Genomic DNA, 24,031 nt, shown 5'->3' with positions numbered 1-24,031 from the left:
ATCCAAGGGGCTTAAATATAAAAAAAAAATCACCTAAAGGAGTTCCTATGTAAATGAAATTGAGTTACGAAAGCCTTGCAATTAACTCTAATAATACAGAAACGTTTCACCACTTCAATGATAATTTGACGGCTTGTCTATAAGAATTTCACAGACATACACAGAACGCAGTGATGTGTGCCTATGGTGCACCCCGTAAATATGTGCAGAGACATCTGTCTGCTATTAGCCGCCGTAAATTGCATCGTCGCCATCGGCCTAAGCGATTTCTAATGGCGGAGCACAGCGGGCGGCGCCAAACGCCTCCCAAATCCCAAACTGCTCCACATAAGAGCTTCTCCGCCAATCACACTGAGAAAAAAATCATATTTGAGCCTAGCATAGGCCTACAAAATCAAATATTCTGATTCGCTCTAATGCATTTGTTTGACAAATTTCGGTGGTGCATGGCATAAGTTGACTTAAAGCCATTTCGGGGCAAACAAATGAATTTACTATTCATTATTAATTTACAAAACGATCCAACTTACTGTGCTTTTATTTGTTTCGCCCAGTGTTCCTTTGCAGATCCTTTTGGTGTACATGTGCCTTGGACTGTGCTGGACATACATATGTACATAGATTAGGTCAATTTGCTGGTAACTTTTGATGATGCCCCGGCATAGGAGTTCACATCGCAGGCCAAGTCCCAGACGAAGGGGAAACTTTCGGCCTGGTCACTCATTGATGCGGATACATCCGGTGGTTCGGTGGGTGGTTCGGCTGGTAGTCCGGTCGGCGATATGGTGGGTTACACCAGATAAATGTACATACATACATACGCAGCACACACATACGTTGGTGGTTCGAAGGGCATCGGACATCAACTGCTAACAAGTCAACAAGACCCGCTTGGTTCAGTCGGGCATTCGCATTCCCAGGGGACATTTGGTCAGCTCGGTCAGGTTAAGTGTTTTATGAACTTGTTTCAATGGAGTCGAGTTGAGTCCTCACAAAGTGCGTGCGTGTGTGTGTGTGTGTGTGTGTGTGTGTGTGCAGGTGCCATGTGGTGACATGTGGCCAGCAGAAGGAGCAAAAACAGGACCAGATCCAAGTCCACGTCTGTTGCCATTGAAGATTTTAATTTGATTTTCGTTCAAGTGTCGTTTTCTGTGGTTCCCCAACCGTCTGTCCCCGAGACTCTGTCTCTCTTTCTCCTGTCCATCTGGACGTCTCTTTCTGCCAAACGGCTACCATCTCATTCGACATTCGTGCGTTTCACCATGTTGATTGTAGCAAACTTGAGCCTTTGGCCCGGCTCAAACTTCTCCCGCTTCGATTGGGGGATCCCACTTTTTGGCCGGGACTTCACTCCTCTGTCGGTTGAGGACTCAGTTTCTGATTCTCCTAATGAGGCATTCCTTTGCGTCCAAAAATGTTCTAATTGCATTGCCATTCGAGGCTCAAAGCTTACAGCACAGGCGAAACGTTAACCTAAATAAAGTAAATAAAAGTATAAAATGTCCCGTAAAATATGTAAGCTATGTAATTTGTAATCTTAAATAGCTTAAACCCTTCACTGATCCTGTGTGTAACTACCCATTTTTCTACTACTAGGTAGTGCAAAGTACTTGCTCAGCCAACTGAGTGACATAAAAAAAACAAATTTCATAAGTTGCTAATGAAAATGCGCACAAATAAGCAGAAGTACTGGGGATTTACAACTCAGTATGATTTCAAACGAGGATGCGAGTGCCACGTAATCGACAAAAGGCTTTCCTTGCGAGCCAACAAAACCGATCAAGGCCGCAGCATTTTCGGATAACGCTATCCACCTGGCGCAGAATCTTGTCCAGAAACACGGATGAGTTTTGCCGCAATACCACTATCCATGGTTTAAAGTACATTAACAACAGCAAATTGCGAAGCAGTGATAGGTATTGCTAATTAAATGTGTTAAAATAAATCAGTTTTAGCTAAACTTCATCTTGCATTTTAAGGTTATTTTTCGGAATAGCCCTGTTAGTGGTACTTGCCCTAGCTATTTACCTAATACAGGACGCCTTCGATAAATGGAACACGAACCCGGTTATTGTGGGCATCGATCCGGAGCTAACATCCATTGCCAACGAACCCTTTCCGGCAGTGACAATCTGCAATTTAAATCAGGCTCAGGCTGAAAGAGTCGAACACCTTTCCAACGACTCCGTGGAGTTCGCAATGCTGCAGTTGCTCTGTCGACGGAAGGTGGACGTGGACATGGTGAAGAGCAACGATTCCCGCTGGGAGGAGTTTATACTGAATGTAAGAAACCTTTTCTAACCTGGTATCTGTAGTTTTAGTTTAACAATCATTAATCTTGCATAAAAACAACAACAGAACACGTGCCAAATCTGTTGGCTCTTTTGAAGACTAGCTTTAAGATAATTCAACAATACCTCGATTGTTTATATATTTTATTAATACAGATCTCACAGCCCTGCAAATCAATGGTTATTCACTGTCGTTTTGGCGCCGATGATTACGAATGTGCACGTCTATTTCACCCCATCGTGACCGATGAAGGTCTATGCTGTGTTTTCAATATGCTGCATCCCAGGTTTATGTACCGGAAAAGGTGGGAAACACTATACACATTTAAGCTTATGATATATATTCAGTTCAGTTCAGTTCTTTCTTTTCATCAACACCCAGTAAGATTAAGCTTTTTAAAAAGCTGTTTGCGAAGCACACTTTCGGGCTCCAACCTTTTCCAAAAAGCATGAGAACTTTGGAGCCCGCTTTTTATCAATTGCGAACCCTGTGCTATGTCTTTGGTTTTAGCTTTTTAAAAAGGTAGATAAGAAGGGAGCATCAAACACTCCGATACACTTACTAAAAAATGCTGTATTTTTACGATAATTATCCCCTGAAGAGTTCCCTACTCGCATCGGAATATAAGTCTGCCTGAGGGATTCCATGCTGTCAATTGGCATGCGGAGTTGGGATATCGCAAGCGAGGCTTTCAGCCGGATGGGGATAATCCTTTGTACCCTCGAAGAGCCCAAGGAACAGGGGAGTCGTTGGGACTATCGCTGACCCTGGATGTCCAGGCGGATGCCTACTACTGTTCCTCGTCCAGCAGCATTGGCTTCAAGATCGCCCTACACAGCCCGAATGAATCGCCGAATGTCCGCGAGACCGGAGTCCTATTGGCACCCGGAATGGAGACCAAACTGCGCATAGATCCGACCAAAATCGTTACAGAAAAGCACCTACGCAATGTGGACCGTCGAAGCAGGCGTTGTTTATTCCAAAATGAGCTAAAACTTCGCTGGTTCGCCCACTACACCCAGAGAAATTGCGTTGCAGAGTGCCTTTCCGGCTGGCTAATCCGCCACTGCGGCTGTGTGACCTTCTATATGCCCCGATTGAACGCGAACGATACCATATGCCCGCCGCACAAAAGGGAATGTGTGGAGCTTATTCGATTTAGAACCATAGTTGCGATGGAATCATGTCTTGACGAGTGCCTGCCGTCGTGTTTCGATCTCACCTTCACCGCAACTGCCTATTCAACGAGAATCTCGCACGACGGCTTTAGGGAGACATCTTCGAATGACGGCTGGAACTTCACCGATTCCTATGTGGAGCGCAGTGTAGCGGTGGTGAATATGTATTTCAAGGATCCCACATTCCGAGCAAACAAGCAGACCGAGTTCATAGGCTTTTCCGATTTTCTATGTGAGTTAACAATTACCTGTTTCTCAGTCAAGAATTTACACATCCGTACAATCCTGCAGCTGGCGTTGGAGGTCTTATGGGTTTGTTCCTCGGCTTCAGCTTTCTCTCCATTGCCGAGTGTGTGTACTTCGCTTTGATTCGACCGTGTCGCACTTGCTCGGAGATTCGACAACTTAATCAGCCAAAGGTGCATCAAATGAATTTAAAGAAGAGTCCGACCCCTGGCAACATCAGATACATTTCAGCAGCCAATTGGTTTCAGGCCGAGTTGGCCTATCAGCAGCCCAACAACAGGCAGCACTTTAATCCTGCTTAAACTTAGCATAGTAACACTAATCTAGATGAGGTCCCAGTACTTGGTCACGAATTCGTTTTTGGGTAAAGCCAAATTGGTGGGACGCTCGTAGTTCAGAGCAAATTGCTTGGCCTTCGACTGTAATTCGTCGTCGAAAAACTAAAAGAGAAAAATTTGTAGATTAATCAATATTAAAAGATTAATTCATTTGCTCCGCTTACGTTGCACTCCTTCCTATCCAGAAGGGGCGCTAAATCGAATTCGATCACGGGCAACGAGGAGTTGATGAACCGGGCTGCATTGGCCACCTCTGGTACAACATGCTTCTGCAGCAGAGTGATTTCCCACAGTGAACTGTTTATGGCATCCGATTTTACGGGATCCGTTTCTGTTTCGTTGTAAGGATCGCTGACCTCATCAGCTGCATGACTGGCACGAATTAGTTTCTGCAATCCAGTATGCCTCAATAACAGGTTGCAAACGAATCGGATCATAATAACCGCGTCTTCGGTAGGCGATTGAAGGGCCAAGCGAGCGAGACGCTTCACGAATGCCGCCACTAGATTCTCTGGCAAGTGGGTGGAGGTCAGAAAGATATCGGCCAGGTAAAACAGGCGTGCCTTGTATTTGTTGTAGAACATCCGAGGATAGAACATGTTGTACAGCTTCTCATACACATCCGGATAGGTGATGTTCTGCTTTTGCATAAGCGTAAAGATACCCTGTAGGGCCAGCAAGGCAATGGGGCCATCTGAAAAGTGGGAAAACAGTAGTAAGAATGGATCGATTGAGTTTCTAAAACAAAATACCAACCAAACTGGTGCAGGGAGTCCATGAGGAAGTCGGTCAGTTGGATGGGATCGTCCAGGTGGTTGATTACGCGCTCCAGAAGTACCACCAATATTTGACGGTGTAGCTTCTCGTCCACTTCGTTGCCCTTGGCCATTATAGTCAGCCAGAGTTCATTCAGTCTTTTGCGATTTTCCTCATAGTTAAAACTCTGATTTTTGGCGCTTTCCACGTGGTAGTCCGCCGTGCTCAGCACAGACTTTCCCATATCCAAGAGGTTTACAATAGATAGGAAGTTCATGGCCTTAATGGGGTTGTCCTTGAAGTCTTCACAGGGAAGTAAACTTTTCAATAGCTTAAGGGTCATTTCCAATACATCCAGGTTTTTGCAGTACTTCCCATAGTTGGTCAGCGCGGTTGTGGGCGTTGCATCTGCTTTTATTAGGGTTTCCAGTATTCCGCGGATTCTGTGGATCGGCCAACCGTTTTTGTGTGCTATAGGATGCTTGGCCTCCACTTTGATGAGCTGCATGCACACTTTTAGAGCCCCGGAACTCTCCGAATCCGCTAGGAGATTCTCCATTAGGAGCAACCAAGTTTCCTCATAAAGCTCCTGAATTTTGAGCCCCTGCTTCTCATTGCCTTCGATAGCCTTTCGCTTGAGCAGGTTCTTGAATATCACCTCGAGTGTATTCATTACCTCGCTAGCTGGCATATTATCGGGCGTATCCTTCTGCAAGAAGATAATTTGAATTAATAACGTAGTTAATACATAATTTGTATAACTTACCAGCAATTGGACGAATCCCTTGAGCGTTTTGATGTCCACATTCTGGGCATTTAGTAGAGAATTGGCCTTGGACTGCAACTGCTTCTTGGCCAAAGACTTCCTAGTGTCCCCGTCCACGCTCACAGCAAATCGTTTCATTTTCAATGTATAAAATGTGCTCTAAATCAATTTAATACCCGCGACAAACAAAAAATAAACGAAAATATGCCGCGTGCTCTCGCGGAGTTACCGGATCAGCGAAGTACGCAACTCAGTGGTGACACCTTTGGTATTTTTACTGCCACTGCGATGGTTATATACTACGCTCATACTAATCGATACTTTGCTCGCGTAGCCGGTTCAAAAGGTACCATCGCTAGGGCGCCAAACGGAAAATATTAATAAACAAATTCCCAAATTTTTGTTCATATTTGTATATTTTATTCAAAGTACATTTCCTAGGACACAGAAATGATTTAAAGAAATAATTAATTCAGCTATAGGTATAAATGTAAAACAATACTGTTTTAGATTCGCTTTCATTCACAAGAAAGTCACTCAAATTTGAGTTTCACTTTAGCATGTCGCTTATTCGGAGCTCGGGTTTTCCGCTTTTGCGCTCAAGTTAGCTTTCGGCTCGCAAACGAAGCCGCTTTGTTTACAAATATTTTTTGCTCCTTTGGGAATTTGCATGCGCGCCTGTTGCGTTCTTTTCGATTTCGGTAGGAACACTGAAAAGGAGTTAAAAAGTTAAGTACGTATTCCGTATGGAAGAAGCACATATAATTAATAAAAAATACTCTTTAAAGCATGGTTTGTTTTAAACAAATATTTAATTTAATAATAAAAATTTTACATTTTAAGTCAAAAATATTTTAGCAATATATGTTCATATCTCATAGTATTTTATATTGTTTGAACAAGTTGAAAAGCTCGTCCATCATTGTACTAATAATAATAATAATATATATAAATAATAAAATTTGTACTCATTTTTTTTTCATACTCAATTTCATAATAGAAAATAATAGTATAAAAGTTAAGAAATATGGTGAGTGTCTTTCGTAGGCGGCAACGCTCCATAACACTCAACTCGAGTCACATCCTTCGGGTCCTTCGGCTCAATCTTCGTCATGTGTTTTGGTTTTGCGCCCACTTGCGACTGTTTCGATTTGGATGGCGCGTAGTTCGCTGGCGAATGTCCTGACCGACGGTTGTGTGGCGGACAGGAAAGGACCCTACGGAATAGGGCTACGGATAGCATTTCAATCCGGGCAAATCCAAGTTCAAAATTGTAATGTTCTTTTAAAAAACGTCTTAGCAGTTCACAAATTTTCTTGATTTTTTTCATGTGCTATATGAAATAAACAAAAACGTATCCCTAAAATATAAACAAGCAAAGGGTAACCAAATACTTAAACAAGTTTCAAGTGAAAGCAAAAAACATCTGTGCCCAAGTTGTTCAAAGTGTTTTCCGGGCATTCCTTTTTTTAAGTTTCCCACTGTTCAACGATTTCGAGGCATCAAATCAGGTGAGTTGCTACTGGATGCGGAAATTGAGTCAAGAAGCCGGTAATTGAATTAAAACCAAGTTCGAAAGTGAGACTTTTTTGCAAAAGCAACGAGATTGGGATTCTTGCACACTTTCCCTTTTCCTTCTAATAAACCTTTACATCCGGAGACAGTTTAAATTCAATAGTCCAGCGGCTTTTGATTGATGAGACCCAAAATAAGGGAAAGAAATACTAAAAACCATAAGAGTACAGGTCAGAATGGAGTGTCAGATTTAAAGGGATTCCCGAGTACATTACAATATAGTTATTAAATCGTAATCAAGTGAACAAATTGGTAATTTATGTGCAGTAATTTTCAAAAAGGTCAAATTGCTGGCCACTAGAAAACTCACTGTAATGACTTAGCCACGGGAATTAATGCAATTGTATTCGTGACACTATTGCGCTCGCCACTTTGCCTGCGAATTAAGTATCCCTTCGCTGAGGGCGCGGTCAGTGCATCCGTTTAAACCGAAACCACATCCAAATCAAAATCAAAATCCAGGTGATATCTGGCTTCAGCACGCGATGCGCCACATGCGACATGCATTTAATTTCAATTTCAGTTGGCCGCCCAATTTACACATTTAACGTGTGTAATTTGCAGCTATATTTAATTGGCCTAATTAGGTGCGACATGGCCATGAATCGTGGGTGAAATTGGGGGCCTTGAGCTAGAGGTACAGAATGCATGGGCGGTCGCCATTAAGTGTTTGGTTAAGGACCTAACTCAAAGCAAACGGCAGCCGCGTCAATTCAAGTGAAATCAACTGTAATAATTGCGCACTTCAACTGTCTCCCCTTAGGAAATTTGTTTAATTGCACTAAAAAACTCTTTAATCACAAAAGCGAAGAGGTTTTACAAAATATTTGCGGTATGGTAGTAAATCCTATAAATATTTACCTACCGTTTGTAAACATATCAATATATACACGGACTTGAGATAATACAAATAGATTTAACTCCGAAGGAGAAAAAGAATAAATTATTACATTTATTTTACAAATTGATAAAACTTACATGGGAACATTGATATGGTATCGTTTGGAGCTCTTTTTTGCCAATCGACCAACCTTGGCAGCCAAAAAATTCTGAAAAATCTGAGAGGCCTAGGGGAAGAGATTTCTTTGGCTGGATTCCTTTTAAAGCAGAAAAAGAATGGTGCAAAAAGTTTTTCATAATATTTTAACAAGAATTTAACGCTGCAGGCAAGGACAAGGCACACAAGTCCTGAAGTCCTCCAGAGCCCCCTCAGCATCCTTAGCCCCTCTTCACCCCTCATCTCCTAGCAAACATTGTCCAAGCGACCAAGATGTGGCATTAAAAATGAAAAAGCAACTCAAAATTCTCTGTCTCGCAAATGGGAACGCAGTAAAAATACCAAAACGCATAGTCACAAGGGTTTGGGTGGGTGCTGGCATAAAAAAGCTAAGGAAAAGCGATGCCTCATCCTTATATGTAACTGAAACCTTTGGAATTTTGCTCCATTTTTTGTTGTTTTTTTTTGTGTTTTGTCTGGGTTCCGGGGTCCAGGCCTCGGCTCATCTGAGGCATGCAAAATGAACCATAAAGTGCAGTCAGTCAAGTTGTTTTGAAGCCTTGCTCCACCCCCTCTCTGCACCGCCCCCTCAACTGATAAGCACTTGACTCGAAGGCTTTGACCACTTCTTTGCCCCCTCTCCCCCCTAGAACCCCACCACACCAAATGCGTGGCCCCCTCTACTCTAAAAAGCGAATATAAACCCGAAGAGCCCGGCGACGGGTTCATAAAGTCGGACTCATATCTTTCCCCTTTCGGAGAGGGACTCGCAAATGGCCCCTCTGTGCGGGAAAATATTTCGAAATTCTGTGCCCTTTGAGGTGCAATTTTCCTAGATAGGAATAGACACATTTTCATTCTCTACCGAGGACATTGGCAAATTGGTACGTAAAAGGTTGAATGGCGTGCAGTTTCTGGGTAATTAGGAACCATTCAAAATTCCAAAGGTTTTCCCAACGGAATTTATAACAAAAAAAGAAACTATAAATTTCCTGATATATATTTTCACAATGCTATGAGCGACTTTAAAATAGTTGAATTGATTACCTACAATAACCTATCTTTAATATGGTAAAACATAAGAGACTCAGAGGTCCCAATAAATATAGAAGATAATTTTAAAGAAAAACCTGGCAGTCACCACTGCAAGAGGACTCCGAAAATCCTCACTTGTTTTCCGGACTAATCAGTTGAGCCATAAACATTTAGCTGGTTTCATTTGCTCTTAAAAGTTGACTAAATGAAATGCAGCAATTCCGGCAGTAATAATAATGTTTGCCATAAAGCTTAGGAATTACACCTCAGACAAATGCAAATGTTATTGTGCTGTCTGGGATCCCAAGTTCTCATTTTTCCACCCAGCTTATCCAGCTGCCCCGCCCACTTTTCCACACACTTTACCGCCCATCTAACCACTCATAAGCTTACTTTACACACACACACGAAGACCAAAAGGGCAGGGGCGAAACAAGATAAACACGTTTACAAATTTTACTGAAGCTTTTCCGGCGAGGAAAAATCGGAGGGCTGAAAAAGCGACAGAGAGACATACGCGAGTATCATGAAAAATGTATAAAAGCGCAGCCAGTGGCTTTCCACAGCCTCTGTTCTTTTTTTATTTGTTTTCCTTTTGCATGGTGTGTAAATTTAATTGATTGACATCACTTAAGCGTAAGGACAAAACAAAAAAAATAAGAGAACAACAAGATGAAAAACAAGGACGAGAGCATGTAAACAAATGATTTGTGAACTGCCTGCCAAGCAAAAATGATAATCGAAAAAAATAACACACATCTTAATTTGTTTTAAATGCAAATGTTTGTCAAAAACGAAAACGTTTTTGTTGACTGTCGTTCCGCGGACTGATTTCGCCACTTAAACCGGGATTAGTTGCCACTTCAGAAGTTAAGAGTCTGCGAAAAGAGGCCGTTTTCATGGAAAATTCATTATAACAAATTCAATTCATTGGCTGATTTTGCGGTTGGTTTTGAAAATTATATTTACTTTGGGAAAATTACGTAAAATTCCACGAAATATAAAAGATTTCCATACTCGAAATACAGAAAGGAAATATTTCTTATGAAAGGCCCCTTAAAATATGATACTATTTCAATATCTTGCTTATGAACATCATGTATTAGACAGTCTTGTTTACAGAATGCCTTTAAGTATCCGCAATCAACTTGACAAAGGTAATTTCAGCAAAATAGTTTGAGGTAATGCCTTTTGGCAGCCCCTGAAAGTCAGTGGTTTTCCACGGAAATAGTTCACTGGGTCCTTGGGCTCCTGGGCGACTGTCTACAAATATGAAATGTCAAAAGGAACAGGCGCTTTTCAAGAACGCCTTCCTCACAATAAGCTAATTAAGTTAAATTCGCGTTGTCGCTGGAACATCGGGAGTCATCCCGGCTGCTCATCTGGGTTATCAAGATGAAAGCAGGCGGCGTTTTGCGTTTCCAAGAAAGTAAATGGAATCGAGGGGAATCCGGGGCCCCGGAGTTACTTTGAAGTACATATACATATATATCCACTCCACACATCTCTGCTTTTGGTGTTTCTGGCGATTCTGGTGTTTCTAGTGCTCCTGATGCTCTGTGGCTGTGGGCGATTGCTTCTGCATGCTAATCGAGTGGGATTCCGAAGTGCCTCGGCACTCGTAAATAATTGATTAATAAATTACAAACTGTTTCGCCTCGGCAATCGTCTCACACATGCCATAATTAAGCCCTAATGCCATATACACAAGTATGCCCGCTGGATGAAAGGGAAAGTTGTTGGCTTTAACGCATATTTACAATGCAAATTCTGTGGCTTTTTTACATTATTCGAAATAATTTGTTTGGCAACATAATAACAAACCCAGTCATTTCTGCGCAGCTCCAAGTTAAAATAATAAATTAATTAATTTCTCAATGTTATGCCTTTTACAATACAACCAAGTTTTCCCAAAATATTGACATATCTACTCGCATTATACATATAACTGATATGCATTATCATTGGTATTCTTCTGCAATCAAATTCAAATTCAATACGAGTCTAGTTCATTTTAATGCCAAAAAACATTCCAATTAGCTGCAATTCATTCTAGTCCGAACACAATCTAGGTGCCACTCAGTTGCCATTTCCCACTTACCACTCACTTTTCATCCAACCGTGGCCATGAATTTCCCGGCACTGGGGACCCGAAAATGTAGTTGGTTCTCGGCTGTTTCTGTCTGTTTGCCCAATGCGAAATTGCGCACATTCATTTCCGGAATTCTAAGAATTTTCTGCGGCCAGTGTCCATTGAGAGATCTGTTGAGCTGGGGAACACGGGAAACTGGGGAAAGCTGTGATACTGGATACTTGAACGCCGGATAGCTGGCGACCAAAACTCACACCCGGACTGATAACCCAAAAGCACGACGACAAAATTTGAGGATGATGACAGGGAATCGAGGAATGGCGGGGGACAGCAGGAAATCCATGATGTGTAGTTAGCCACTTGGGGACTTAATGAACTTTGCGGCTTTTCTTGGCCTGTTCACTTCGGTGGAAAGGTCGAGAGCGAGTTCCTCACCGCAAATCGATGCATCTGAAAACTTGCTTTCTTAACAATCAATCAAAAAAAATGGATTTATCTAAAAGGTATTCAAAGTGGTCGTCCACCAAAATTTCAATATTTACAATCAATATTCAATATTTACAAGTCATCAAATTTTTGTGCTCCTAATTACCTATACTAACCAACCAAATCACTTATTGACCGACCTTGTTAAAATAATTTTTGGCCAAACTTTCCCATTTTTTTAAAAAGGGGTAACATTATCAAAAATTGCAAAAAATGTGAAAAAAAAATTTTTTAAACACAGTTCGATTGGAAATTTAATTACGAACTCAACGAGGTTTGACATTCCATATTTGGACTAATACTTCTAATGTTTTGATCAAAATACTGATATTTATTTACGCAAAAAAAACAAAAATCGATTTTTGCCAAAATTTCAATATGTTTATAAATAAATAACTTAATTTTATTTTAATCATTAAATATGTAGGTTTATTAATTGAATATGTTTTAAGAATAAATATGTAGTCTGGATCAACGCACACGTGAACACAAAAATATAATTTAATAAACTACCTCCTAAGTACATACCTGGCCAGGTCCATGATGTACTGCATCCAGAATGACGACGGGATACCCAAATGGCCTCTGGAACCACTATTACACACACCGACACACAAACTACTACTTTTCCTATCACATCATAACTTCCGGTCAACAGATTTATGGGCTGTCAGAGCTGCTATCCCATGAAGATTGAGTCAGAACTGATTGGGAATTGTAAGTATTGGTGGACGAAATTTTATTTTACATTACATTAATTATGTAAAATTATGTAAATTAAGTAAATTACAAGGTATACAAAATAACTTTTGATATGTTTAATGTTTTGCGTTGAATGTTACCAATGTTTCCATCTTGCAAATTCATTGTTGCACATTCAATGTTGCAAATTCAATGTTGATTTCTTTCATAAAGGTATATTTTTATGGATTAACCAACCAATTTTTTTTCATTTTAGTGAAATAAGAACTCAAATTAAAGCACATAAAATAGGAGTTACACAATAGAAATCCAGAAACTTTTAAAGTTTGTAAATTAAAAGCATAAGACTAACATACAAGTATTTGTGTACGCAAAATTTAAGGTATTATTACAAATTTCTGGGAATTATTATATATTTGAAAACAACCAAAAGGCACTCAGAGGTTTTTATAAAATATGTGAACTTAATTTAGGCCAAATGCCCTTCACCAACAAATAAACTTTAATTTAATTTTGCGAATGGAAAATTGTAACCAATTGTTTGTCACTTTTAAGCTTCAATCCGGTATTCCATTAAACTTAGTTTTCCCACTCACTTAACTTTGTGAAGTGAAACCTAATCCAGGCTCAAGTGGGGAATTTTCTATTAGAAGCACCAGCAGCGCCTTTTCATTTTCACAAATATTTTCATTGAAATAAAATTATAATGTGAGTTGTTTTGCCATCATTTTCTTTATGAATACGCCGAATACGAACTTTTGGCATATTCATCGTTATTAAAGGCTCTGAAATGATGCTAACTTTAGGAAACATCGCATTTAAACTACCTCCGGCTATATAATACTATTTGTTTATGCGCCTTTTAAAATGCTGAAAAAAACTACCCATTACTATTTTAAAGACCTTACCTAAAGCACTTTTAGGTCATAATTTTTCTCTACTTGATGAGCTGCAAATGTGAGGCTAATTTCAAGTTTAATTTGGCAAGCCAGCAGCGCAGTGCGACTTCATCGCACATGATTAGCCACGTCTCAAGTTTAATATCGATGTGTTGGTCCTGTTGGCTGATTAAAATTTATGATCAATGTATGTTGACGCCGGCTTCCGCCTTTCGTCTCAGCACTTCATTTTGCGACTAAAAAGTTTTACAACTTTAGCCGAAAATGCCGAAAATTATAATTTTTGTTTGCCACCCAAGTAATAAAACTTTTACGTCCGAAAGTATGCAGTGTGCATGTTACAGTAGTCACTGTCAAACATGTCCTTGTGGGTGTGGGTGTGGGTCCGAGTGTGTGTGTGCGTGCGACGAGTCAAATGTCACAAAGGATTGCTGGTTGCTTGAGCAACAACAAGAGGAGCAAGGAAAAACTAGGGGAAATCCAGGGAATGTGGGGCCAAGTGCTGAACAAAAGAAATGTGAAAATATGCCAGCGGGTTAAGCAGCAGCCGCCTCCTCTTCTCCGGCTGGGCTGGTGGGTTGGTGGGTTGGTGGGCGTGGTCCTGGCATTAAATTATGAAGTCAACAATGCATGTGTCGTGTATGTTTGTAAATGTGTGCGTGGGCGGTGTGGGCGGTGCTGGGCAAAAGTAATTGTGGGCGTGTCTAACAACCAAGAACTTTGCTATTTCGGCTACATTTTTCTGTTCCGCATGGGAGAAAAAACCGAGCTGTATTGCAACATTTTTAAGCAATCTAAAAATAGTCAACTTAAACTTCATTTGAAAACGTTGTTCTTACAAAATAAATTTTAATTGTAAAAAAATTTAAAAAAAAAAAAACATTTCCATAAAATGGCTAAGCCAAACAGCTGCACTGTTTTTATCCAAACCTTAACGAAACCGTAACTTTGCGGAAAAACCGGCGAATAGTTGATTGCCACGCCCCCGCCCACTCGTTAAGCATAACTCCTGCTTAAATACTAAGTAGTTCCGCCCATAGAGAAGATTAATTTGATTGTATTAATGAAATCATTAGTGGGGCAAAGGTAAGGAAAGGAAACAAAACGAAAAGGTCCCCGAAAAACTGGGCAGCGGTTGAAGTTAATGTGGCATGTGAATGTTCCTAAGTTTCCCCCCTCCAATAATTTTCCCACCGATTTTTCCGGGCTCCGAGTTTCCTCGCATTCATTCATTTGGAGGGTTTTGCGTGCCGGTTTTTTGTCATGCCAGGCGGCCATTTCATTCATTTCGGGGGGTCAGACCTTTCGACCCGCATGTGTTGACTACTTAGGACGTAACGGTAAACATTGGCACTACGCGAAATTACGTAAGGTAAATATAAGCATTTTTCTTACAGTTAAAACAAAGAGTTTAAATAATACAAACGGGCTAAATACATTGTGAAACGATGGGTTTCAGCTTTAGTCAAGAATGTATTCTTGTAATTTTACATTTTGTTTCCAAAACACATCTAATTTGTTCTAAGTGCATCAGGGGTCGACCAACGACAACGGATGTGGTCATTCGCACAAATTAAATATTTGCTTACGCTGTTGTAAGTGAAGCGTCATCGCAGGACATCAACGACATGGACGACGAGGACTTTCACTTTTACTTTCGCCTTCTTTTACTTTCCATTTTCGCTCGTTTATTCCGGTTTGAATTAATTGAAGCAAATTTCGAGTTTTACCTTCAGCACAGGAAAGTCGAGCAAATGAAAACAGATAACATACAGCTGACGTTTCTCCACTTCTCTAACTGCTGCCTTGAGTCCTTTCATGAACCCACTGAAAAGGATTATACTTTGAAGATTTATTCTTCCTTCAATGGAAAACATTCAAAGTGGCAGTCAATGCATGGCATTCAATACTCAAAGCCGATTTGAATCTGTCAAGCAGCTAGTTTCCGTAAGGAAACGTATAAAAGGATGTTACATTTTCAGAATAGTGGAGTTGACGAAGTCCTTATTGAGTAACTACCAGTGAATTAGCCAATTGATATATAACTCAATGATGAATCTAAAAATATGGTTAACAGATTCAATTAAAACGTGATTATCCTGAAACTGAAATCCCTCTCTTACCGCTATAGACCTTTGCAATTTAACAACATCCCAACCTGTCCATCAAATAAAGGAACTCAATTGAGGCGAATTCTATCACTTGTTATCCCATCGCACACTCCAATTCATTCAATTTCCTTTCACTTAGTTTTTTCTCCTTTTTTTCCCGGATTTGGTTGGGTTGATTAAACTTTGATCTAAGCGCTCTCGAACTTTTTTTTTTTGATACGCTAGAATTTTCTTGGAATTGAGTCAGCCTGGCGGCTAAACATTTAAATAGATTTTTCTAGCACTGCCACGCTTTTCTGCCGCTGTCATTGAGTGGACACAAAAACCTCAAGGATTCACCAGGAATTTCCTTGTGCTCTTGTTTTCTGGCTCCTTTGTTGCAGAAGGCTTAAAGAGCGGGGCATGTAAATAGATTGGTACGCAATCTTTTGTTGCCTGTTTGCTTGCCCAGTTACCTATAGGCAAACAGATCTATTCTGTATGGCCTGCGGCCCACTGTATGTCAGCCAAGCGCACGTTCATATACATATACATACACATATGTACATACATACATACATATATCGTCACCCACGCGGATTTCCCACCCATGCGAAACAAATCAAATGTGGCAAAGGCTGCGATATTGAGACGCGTTGAGGCGATAAACGTGCTGGCTAAATGTTAGTCCTTCCCCCCCAAAAATAACTAGATGAAGATACCGAAAAACGGTAACGGTAAACGAGCTTTATCTCTGGCCTTCCCCCCCCCAAAATCCCACTCATCCAAGGCTGATTGCTCGATACTTGATATTTGAGGACACACTCGGCAAAAATATAGAGGCCATGAGCGTTTTTCATTTGGAGTTTAGTGCACCTGAAGTCTCTGTTTCTTAAATATTCAATCGAAGGTATTCCGCCGATATCACAGATCAACATTTTTCGATGTTTTCGATAACATTGCTACCTTCCCGCTGTATTGTACTCTAAAAATAAACCAATTAAATACCCATTTTTCCGAGTGCAGAACGCCGCTAAGACAATAACCGATGCTAATGTATTATACGTGTCAATGTGGCCTCGGCTTTTGACTGATATCTGTCTCTAAGAAAAAAAAATCGGAAGGAAAGAGATGGCCAGTCACTGTCGCTGTCGATTTGTGACAAATAGCAGTCGTCCTTATCGCCTGAGTCCTTGCACAATGGGAAATGAAATTGCAGGGGCTAAGAAGTTGCCACGCCCTCGCACTCACGCCTCTTGGCAAGGATTCAATGCTATCGATTAATCAAGGTCTATCGATACCCAGCCGGCGGCACTAGATTGATACCATTTGATGAAAAGACAAATGGGCAGCGCCTCGATTGGATTCTCCAGTGCCATAAATCTAACTAGTCTCGATTTGGCGAATTTGCTAGCCATAAGCATGGAATGAGCTGCCAAATAGTAGGGCATATTATTAATTAACATTATTAATAAGTAAAAGGTTCACTTATCACCTATTTCGCGCAATATATTCAACTAATAATCGAAATTATGAACATTGATTATATTGTATTGTTATCACAGGCCTTGGGAGGGGAGAATATGGATTCCCAGTGCAGTTTTGGTTTTCTAAAAATGATTGCCTCACCGCGTCCACTGTGCTCACGTACAATTGCTCTCAGGCGAAGGACAGTGTGCCACCCAGTCCTTTTTCTCACCTCTTTCCTACTTAATATGCCCCCTTTTTGCACCCCAGGCCTGTATTTTCCCCTCCCCCCATTGTAAGCCCAAGTTATAGATAAGCTAGTACATAGACACGTACATAGACAGGATATGGAGAAATATATGGTCGGGGCCATGATGTATGGATATAGACACCTACGCAGGCAGGCAAACATTTATGGCCTTCCCCTATTTTGCATTATTCTTGTGTTCACATTTAAATTGAATCAGTCCTCCTCTATAGACTATGCCTGTGCAAATGTACATATATGTATATGTTTGCCATTCTGCCGGGCCATAAGCCGTAATGAACCCGTTCTGGATTTAAGTGACACTTTCTTTCGTTTTCCACCCGACCCCACATACATATGTATGTTTTGATGCAATTTTCATAAAGTTGTCAAAACTTGGTAGCGCCTTTCATTTGTGTTTATTTTTATGCCGGTTTCCTGCGCACCACTTTTTTTGGCACTGCAAAGTTCTTTGGCATATAAAAAGCAAAAGTTTAAACAGTTTGCCAGTTTACAGCTTACTGCTGGCCTTTGGGGCAATCCGAGAAAATGGGTGGCCAAAAAAGACGGATAAAGGGGGAGTACACAAATTTATGTGGCCAACGCCCAAAACGACGGCGGCAACAGTTGTTGAAGTCAGGGGCCGAATGTTTGGCCACATCAAGCATACGCACTGTTGTGCGCCCCACTTTCCATTCCCATCGAACGTCAAAAATTAAACGAAGCAATAAATTACGGCGCTGTCAATGTGTGTGTGTGTGTGAGTGTGTGTTGTCTGTGCTTAAATATCCCTTTATATATGCAGATTTCCCGAATCTTTCAGCCGCAGTGTAAAGGGTTACCCGATACCCTGCCATGTGACCTCTGATCTCCGGTTAACTTTGGGTGGATAAGGTTCGATGAGCGGATTGATTTTCTATTCTGTGTTGTGGGAGCCAAAAGTGGACATTAATCATTGGGGTCAGGTTTTGGGCGATTGGCGACTTCAAATTGTTTCAAGTTCTTTAACGAATTTAGTCGAGTACCCATAGAAATATAGAATGTTTATTATCAGTTTTAATTTGAATAAAAGTGAGGTGGAAAGATACATTTTTAAAGCTTTTAAGGGCATCCTGCCATCGTTATTTCAATCGAAGTATTTTATTCCTCAACTATTCACATTCTTTCGAATTCGATTTGCCAGGTTTACAACTACTTGGGATTTGGAAACGAAGGGAGCTGCAAACTTCTGATAGTTCTAATAAATGGGTGGGAATGTTCAAGACTTCAGCGGTCATTCCTTCCTTTGGTCATTTCGTTTAAGGGCTTTGGCTGACAGATTTGAGCTTGTTCAAAGGATTTAGCTTGATGTCATAAATGCTGCGTGCACTGCCATTATTGTTGTACTATTAAACACACCCTCCCTCGCGTTGGTCCTCATTTTGTGCCCGATTTCCCCTGATTCGAAACATAATTCGGCCTTGTTTAATGCGCATATTTATTCCACACTCCCGTTTTGTTGTTTTTTCGGATACTCATTTTTATTTTGTCGTGTATTAAGTTAATTAATGCGAGGCCTAAGCCGTCGCTTCTGCCATTTAGCTCGTCGTCCTTGTTGTCCTTCGTCAAGTCAATCACATGATAACAGCGCCAACAAACATTTCTAATGTTTTCCAACTTTATTTCGGGGGCCATTGTGCTGCTTCTTTTTTGGTTTTAATTAATTTTGCGAGGGATTTGTGTGTGGCTTATGAACTTAAAATATTTAACTTCGTTTTCCCTTTTCGACAGCCGCCCAGAAACGAGAAACAGAACAGTGAGGAGCCCAGGATTCATGTAGGAAACAGACAACAAAACTGTCGAACTCAGGTGCTGAGGGTAGTGAACGATTGAAGGGGCCAAAACTCTGAAATATCACTCATACGACATGTTGGCAATTAGGGTTTAAATTAAGTGATTTTCTTTTCAACATTCAACAAAGTGCCAAAAGAGCTGACCAATTTGAAAATATATCAGCCATATTAATTCAATATTCTCTTTAGACTCATCTTATAAACGGAAACCCGAAGAGCCGCCGGTTGCAATACTCACTTTTCCGACAAATGGAAGATTATCCGTGGCTTTTCTGCTTTGCATTTCCTTTTAGCTCGCTCTACTCCCCCCTCGTTCACTCTCCTTTCTCCCTCTACCACACGTTCTGTACGTTCCACAACATTCATGGCACCCACACATTGACAGCAAATGTATTCCACATATTAAAATGCTGCCACTCAATGAAGCCAAGAAGAGAGGCGAAAAATATGCAAAAACAAGAGGAATGTCCTGTTCCTTTGGCCAGCGGACACGTTGGTGAAACAATATCAAAATGTAAACAAGTCACGATAAATATCAAATAGGCATACGTCCTGCAATTGACATTATACATATGTATAAGTGTGTGTGTGTGAGTGGGCGTGACTGGGAACATTTTTTCAATTATATTGACAGCGGCAAAAGTTTTTCCCACACGCCGCCTCCTATGCATAAATTTAAAATCACAGAAAAGTTGCCTGCTTTTTTCTTATTTATGCTGTGCTTGCTACAAATGTAGGAAGGGGCGTGCTCCTAATGTGTGTGTGTGTGAGTGTTTTTGCTCGTGACATGTGTAAATTTGATGGGCGTGGCAAATGCTTAATTCAATACGCATCAACAAATAATTTATGAATTTTTATTGAAGCTGTGCTTCTGTTTTGACGGCGAGTGCGCAGCCAAAAGAAATATGGATCATAAATTATCCATACAAACAAATAGAAACGACCCGAAATGCTGCAGTCAGCAAAAGTATATATACTCGTATTTATACAAATGTATCTATGCGTTTTACACGTATTTTCTCAGGAGTGTCAAGCCCGCTTGTTTGATATTAATCCTGACAGGTTTTTGTATCGCCTCTATTACCGTAAGCAAAATACATAAATTATTTCAAGAAAAATGCCGCGAGATTGTGTTGAATCTCTTTAAGATAAAAGTAATCCTAACAGCAAATAAATCAATAAATGAAGCAATATGTTTATCTTTTTTGAGGTATTGTTTTCCAGGATAAAAGGGTAATGGCTTAATTGGCCCAATTCCAAATTTAGATGCAATGCTGTTTCAGTTCAAGGTTAACATTCTGGTGCTATTTTTAATTATCACTCTTTGCAACCCTTTCGACCCCATAATAATTTGATATCAATTTCAGCCGGCTAGGCGATGCGGCACACCAAAGTTGGAAAAGGGTTCAACAACATTGTCCACATATAAAGCAATCATATAAAGCAATCAGAGCAGGGAGGTCAGGGTCAGGAACCCGTAAATCCCGTAAGTCCGAAAGGGCAAAGGCGAGGATTTCTGAGGTCAGGTCGCGCGGCACAGTTGATTAATTCTCCATTTTATTTGGCATTTTTATGAGCCAGTGCAGCCAGGCCCGAATCTTCACTTCGCCGAACGCTCCTGTGCTCTGTGTTTTACCACCTTCTCCCATTTATTGGATTCTCCTTCGGTTTCTGCTTGCTGTTTTCTGCTTTTCAAAATGTTGCGATTTCGTTTGCCCCGGTCTCGGGTTTCGCTTTTCGGCATGTTTTTATGCCACCTATCAAATTTCCACACGCAGCAACAAGGACACTTGCAACAATATTCCTTAGTATATCATGTTTCATCCAAAAAAGAAACAAGTTGAACCAAACTTCTTTACCCTCGGTAAGTAAGTAACCCAAAATTATACTAATGACAGGTGCTGGAGGTGTTCAACATATCAGAGAACTTTTTTCTCTCAGTGTCTGGACTTGATTTGGTGGTGTGTAACGAGTGGCCAGAGGTGGGTTACGCTGAGGTGGTTTTTTTTTTGTTGGGCGAAAGCGATATTTTATTTCACCATTAATCGTAAAAATTGTTCGCTTTATTGATTCGAAAGTGGTTTGCCGTTTGCCGGTTGAACTCATCTTCTACATTTACCCAAGAAACTTAGCATGTGCCTCTTCTATTGTTATATTTTATTTTGTTTTATTTTATTTATTTCGCTTGCAGAATGACAAAAAGCAGCGCGAAACACGTACAGAACACAAAACAAACATCGCCAGGTGTCAGTGGGAAACTCGGCATGCCATAAATGCATAAATCGTTGTATTCCTGTAGGCCGTGTATTCTTGTCCAGGATATTCTATATCGCCTCTGACGTTGACTTTGACTGATGGCTGACAGAAATACGGGCGAGGCGTGAAAGTGAGGCCATTGCATTGCAGCTGGTCCCATTTATATGGCTATATATCATTGATTTTTAACATTCCATACTTTCTTCGCACGCATATTAGCAGCCTTTGGGCAAAATCAACCAAAACAAAATTAAAGCTGTAGCCAAGTAGAAGTCTTTACTTTAGGCTCATTTAGCATTTAAATAAAACAGGAAAAACAGGAGGACCATTTTTGTTAATACAATTACAATATTCTCATTTTAATAAAGCAATAAAAAATAGCAGTTTCGAAACCCGAAAGGATGCAATTTCCATAATTGCGCACACAATAGTGACCGTAAAAAGTGCAAAATCAGATGTTGGCACTATGTAAATATAAGCTTGCCTCCATTTTCACTGCCCAAAATTGAGGCAACAAATTTATTTATGCATTCAATTAGCATACCATAATGGGGGGCGAAAGGTGTGGCAAGGGGCGTGGCCAGTTGGGACTCGACCGGTGATTGAGAAAATACTTAAAAAAAAACAAACAGCTGGCGCTGAAAAAAGAAAACGGTGCTGCTGCTCTTTTCGCTTTGTTTTCCTTATTTTCCCGCTCCATCAAGACCGCCTCCTAGGAACCTAAACAAATTTCATGGTGAGGTTGATGTCTTTCTTAGGAACATGGCCCCAGACTTGAATTTTTTCCTTATTGAAGTACTTGGCAGCCGCATTTATTACTCATTTACAGACATTTTCGTCTTTGCTCCTTGCTCCCTGGTCCCTTTTTTATTTTGCCTTGTGCGCGCTTCACTTTTGTTATTTACTTTGCCTGCGAAACGAGCAAAAGTTTCAAATCTTTAAATGAATTTAATATGCATAAAGTATATGAAAAATGTTTCCAGGGTGGCTGTTTTCGGGTTGTTCGGGTTGTTCGGCTGTTTTGCTGTTCGGTTGTCGGATGGGCTGCCATCTTCATCATGGCCCATCAGCGTTTGGCGGCGGGTCGCCATATATATGATTTCTGGATTATGTTTATTAATATGGCGATATAATATGCTTTGCATCTCCCCCCGCTTTTGCTCAGTGTGTGTGAGTGGGGGCGTGGCAGCTGCTGTATGGCGACGTCCTGGCGGCAGCCACAATAACCGCAAAAAGGGTTCCCAAACTGAGATTGCAGAACTAAGGTGCACGGCACCAAATGGAGGCTTAAAGGGCTTTAAATGGGGGCCCAAAGGGGCCTGGATTTTTTTTCGAAACACAGATTCGAGGTTGCTTTGAGCTCTGCTGCTAATGTAACACCTCTCTTTCCCTTTGGGAAAATGCCCATATTGATGGAGCGCCTTTTAGATTGATGGCAGAATCCTGGCGGAGATTGCGTGTAAAAATATGCAGTAATCTAAAGATTTATTTCAGAGTTTGCTTTACTTAGGAGCTTAAATGCCTTTCAAATAATTACTGGTTTTCTGTTTAGATAACATGTATTTAAAATTATCCTAACGCTATCAAAGTTATTTAATTAAAGTTGTGCATATTTAATATAAAAATCAATTAATGGGCGAATGATTTGGATTAGTGTTCGTTCAAGTGACTTGCCACTCTGCTGACTGTTGAAACGTTCTTGACTTGGTTCTAGTTTATATCCCAGTCGCCTAGTCTACTCTCGTTCTTAGTTGTCTAAGACGACTTAACCATTGACCCAGGCATCCTGTTCATTGCCTTGAGTCGTCGCCTCCGCTCTGAAGAACTTTCACATCACTGCGCATTAATAAAGCATTAAAACCAGAAACAGAGAAAGGGACTAAGACGGGTATTATTGTCCAGATTTAACGAATTGTGAAAAGGCAATTCCAATGAAAATGAAATATTTATGGCATCCACCGTCTCCATCAATTCGGGGCATATTTTATTCAACATTTTCACATGCGGCCACGTGGCGTATGAGCAATGCACAAACCAACACCCACACAGTTGGTTCTTTGGAATGCGATGGCTGGGATTACCAATCAACATCGTAATGCGAGTTATGGAGGGGCACAAACATATCCCATAACACAAAAACATAACTAATCCAGGGTAATGTTAATCTCCAGGCAGCAGGAGTGCTAGTTTTGTCCGGTCGGTAATGAGATGGTGGTAAATATCTTGTAAATACTTTAGAAGCTTTATATAATCAAAGACATTTTTAAACACTAATTTAACTCTTATGATATTTTCACATATTTTTGCAGTGCAAAAGTAACCATGATGTATACGTGATATAGTCTCCATTCGGGGCATAACACACATACGCCACCAGTTGTCAGCTTTTTTTCTGCAGGACCATTTTTGATGCTCTCCCAATTCGACCATTTGGTGAAATGACTATGGGAATTTCCCACTTGAGATTCGATTGGCAACTTTGGTTTGGCGAAATTTTTAATCGCTAGGATGAACTGCGAATGGAGCCCAATAAAGACAATAAGATACGAAAAAGGATTGCGTAAATGCAACATTGCTATTTGCCAGCTTTTGGTTACCCATCCGAATCATTTCGGTCTCTTATAAGGGAAGGTTTTTTAACTTTTCCCACCCGTTCATAATTCCTCTTCTTCAATCCCTTCTCCGTTTCGGCTAAGCCGCAGAAAAAGCCGCTTAGCAAATTATCAACCTTAATTTGACATTTTTCCCAAATCTACCACACAAAGAAACAAAAAGAA

At 40.6% G+C, this 24,031-nt stretch overlaps 3 protein-coding genes and 1 long non-coding RNA gene across 7 annotated transcripts in view; 2 read left to right on the top strand and 2 right to left on the bottom strand.

Moving 5' to 3' along the window:
- The first annotated feature begins 1,725 nt into the window (after positions 1–1,725).
- On the top strand, positions 1,726–4,018 carry LOC120455327 (pickpocket protein 28). The gene is made up of 5 exons (XM_039641405.2): positions 1,726–1,916; positions 1,980–2,283; positions 2,448–2,596; positions 2,894–3,702; positions 3,762–4,018. The coding sequence occupies exons 1-5, from the start codon at positions 1,726–1,728 to the stop codon at positions 4,016–4,018; spliced, it is 1,710 nt and encodes a 569-aa protein (XP_039497339.1).
- LOC120455329 (nucleolar complex protein 4 homolog B) lies at positions 3,955–5,809 on the bottom strand. Its single transcript, XM_039641407.1, has 4 exons — positions 5,577–5,809; positions 4,811–5,519; positions 4,219–4,748; positions 3,955–4,156 (listed from the first exon to the last, which is right to left on the bottom strand). The coding sequence occupies exons 1-4, from the start codon at positions 5,712–5,714 to the stop codon at positions 4,040–4,042; spliced, it is 1,494 nt and encodes a 497-aa protein (XP_039497341.1). The 5' UTR covers positions 5,715–5,809; the 3' UTR covers positions 3,955–4,039.
- Positions 5,810–6,772: 963 nt separating this feature from the next.
- Positions 6,773–12,411, bottom strand: LOC120456823. Of its 3 annotated transcripts, none has more exons than XR_005616869.1 (3): positions 12,290–12,411; positions 11,285–11,725; positions 6,773–6,909 (listed from the first exon to the last, which is right to left on the bottom strand). It is a non-coding gene; the product is annotated as an uncharacterized LOC120456823 (long non-coding RNA). The 3 variants fall into 3 exon arrangements; XR_005616870.1 differs by having other exon boundaries at positions 6,779–6,909; positions 11,292–11,725; XR_005616868.1 differs by lacking the exon at positions 6,773–6,909 and having other exon boundaries at positions 11,192–11,470; positions 11,530–11,725.
- Positions 6,903–24,031, top strand: part of LOC120456822 (allatostatin-A receptor) — a 71,291-nt gene continuing 54,162 nt past the window's right edge. For both annotated transcript variants that reach the window (XM_039643872.1, XM_039643871.1), the window contains exon 1: positions 6,903–7,087. The gene's annotated coding sequence lies outside the window, so the exon portion shown is untranslated. The remainder of the gene's footprint in view (positions 7,088–24,031) is intronic.

This window comes from Drosophila santomea, chromosome X (assembly GCF_016746245.2).
Source record: "Drosophila santomea strain STO CAGO 1482 chromosome X, Prin_Dsan_1.1, whole genome shotgun sequence".
In the NCBI taxonomy this organism is placed as follows: domain Eukaryota; kingdom Metazoa; phylum Arthropoda; class Insecta; order Diptera; family Drosophilidae; genus Drosophila; species Drosophila santomea.
This window is presented reverse-complemented; position numbering and strand designations above follow the sequence as displayed.

Excerpts from the sequence above, each read along its gene's own strand:
- LOC120455327 (XM_039641405.2), top strand. The coding sequence starts at position 1,726 with ATGCGAGTGCCACGTAATCGACAAAAGGCTTTCCTTGCGAGCCAACAA. Across the intron at positions 2,284-2,447 it reads GGGAGGAGTTTATACTGAAT|ATCTCACAGCCCTGCAAATC; the intron begins GTAAGAAACCTT and ends TTATTAATACAG. Across the intron at positions 3,703-3,761 it reads AGGCTTTTCCGATTTTCTAT|CTGGCGTTGGAGGTCTTATG; the intron begins GTGAGTTAACAA and ends ACAATCCTGCAG.
- LOC120455329 (XM_039641407.1), bottom strand. The coding sequence starts at position 5,714 with ATGAAACGATTTGCTGTGAGCGTGGACGGGGACACTAGGAAGTCTTTG. Across the intron at positions 4,749-4,810 it reads GGACTCCCTGCACCAGTTTG|ATGGCCCCATTGCCTTGCTG; the intron begins GTTGGTATTTTG and ends CCCACTTTTCAG. Across the intron at positions 4,157-4,218 it reads TGGATAGGAAGGAGTGCAAC|TTTTTCGACGACGAATTACA; the intron begins GTAAGCGGAGCA and ends TTTCTCTTTTAG.